This window comes from Perkinsus marinus, assembly GCF_000006405.1.
Source record: "Perkinsus marinus ATCC 50983 genomic scaffold scf_1104296930100, whole genome shotgun sequence".
NCBI lineage: Eukaryota > Perkinsozoa > Perkinsida > Perkinsidae > Perkinsus > Perkinsus marinus.
The window spans coordinates 1-1,238 of NW_003216257.1; the positions used below are offsets into that span (position 1 = coordinate 1).

A 1,238-nucleotide genomic window follows, 5' to 3' on the forward strand; every position below is an offset into this window, starting at 1 on the left:
TTTTGTATCAGTTTTGTTGTCATGCCTCGAGACTGGGTTCGTGATGCGATAAAGAGGGACGTGAGGCGAGCAGAGGTCGGCCAAGAGAGGCGGCTTCGGATCCATTCATAGGCCTCGATCCAGACAGGAAAAGAAGATACATGTGGAGACTTGGATAAGGTTCCTTTCGAGTTGGTGCCGGCCATGGAAGCTCGCAGAGGAGGAGTACTAAGCGGATGGGCACGCTTACGTTCATTGTCGGGCGGATCGCGAGTCGGACCCTTGTTGTAGCGGAGTTGCTGTAGATTTTTGTACCATTGTTAACGTTCTATATTCGTTTCCACAGAATACTCGGTTATAATAATATTTCGTTTACGAAACTCGGTAAAAACGAGTTGAACCATGTTAGTGCGAAGATTATCATATTCTCCTTAACTGTGTTCATTATATATATTGTGGTCGCCTACTGCCTAATCATACATTGCCATCAGGTCCTCATAGGCAGGCGTAGTAGGATCATTCTCGGCACTGACCCAGTAGAGAAGATCCTCCGAAGATACGCTAACGACCCGGCTGGAGATATGCTGGAGACCTTATGCAAAGCTTGCGTTGAGCAGACCTCCCCTGACGATGGTCATGTGACAGGCGCAGACCGTCAGGCCCTCTTTGATGATCTTTGGCTCACTTTGGCCGACGGCGTCTCTGCTACCATGGCCGAGACCACTCTAAGCAGCTTAGATGCCGCTATTGTTCTCAAGTGCTTCATCTACTGCGATCGGACGCCTCCAGAGCCACTCTTGTTGAAGTTACTGCGGCGTGTGGCTGGTCGTGGCTCACAGGGCTTCTCGGAGTACGGCCTGGTCTATGCCATGCAGGCCGTAGGGAAGCTACCCACCCTCGATGAGGAGGTTGCTGGGGTCCTTGGGAGCATTTTAGCTCTGGGTCGTCGAAGCCTGAAGGCAATGGAGGTTGGCGTGCTTGGTCACGCCTTTGCGGCCGCCAGTGTGTTGATGGTTAAAGAGGCCTTGCCCAAGTCTCTAAAAGTAGGGCAACTCCTGATGAGCATCTGTGAGGAACTGGAGGCCCGGTGTGGGTCGAAGGACAGTTTCAACATGTCCACTGTAGAGGTAATGGGACTGATCCATTCCCTGGGAAGGTTGCAGCGGCAGAGCTCTCACGTGGGGAGTCTTCTGATTGCCTTGGAGCCGTGGGTTGGGAAGATACTCTACTCCTTGGAACTCCCCGACTTGGTAGCAGTG

At 52.3% G+C, this 1,238-nt stretch overlaps 1 protein-coding gene across 1 annotated transcript; it reads left to right on the top strand.

Annotated features, from left to right (window-relative positions):
• Window positions 1-470: 470 nt before the first annotated feature.
• Window positions 471-1,106, top strand: Pmar_PMAR010552 (hypothetical protein; the record flags this gene model as incomplete). The annotated part of the gene is made up of 1 exon (XM_002787184.1): window positions 471-1,106. A coding segment is annotated over one exon (636 nt), but the record flags the coding sequence as incomplete, so codon positions are not given.
• Between the last annotated feature and the right edge of the window lie 132 nt (window positions 1,107-1,238).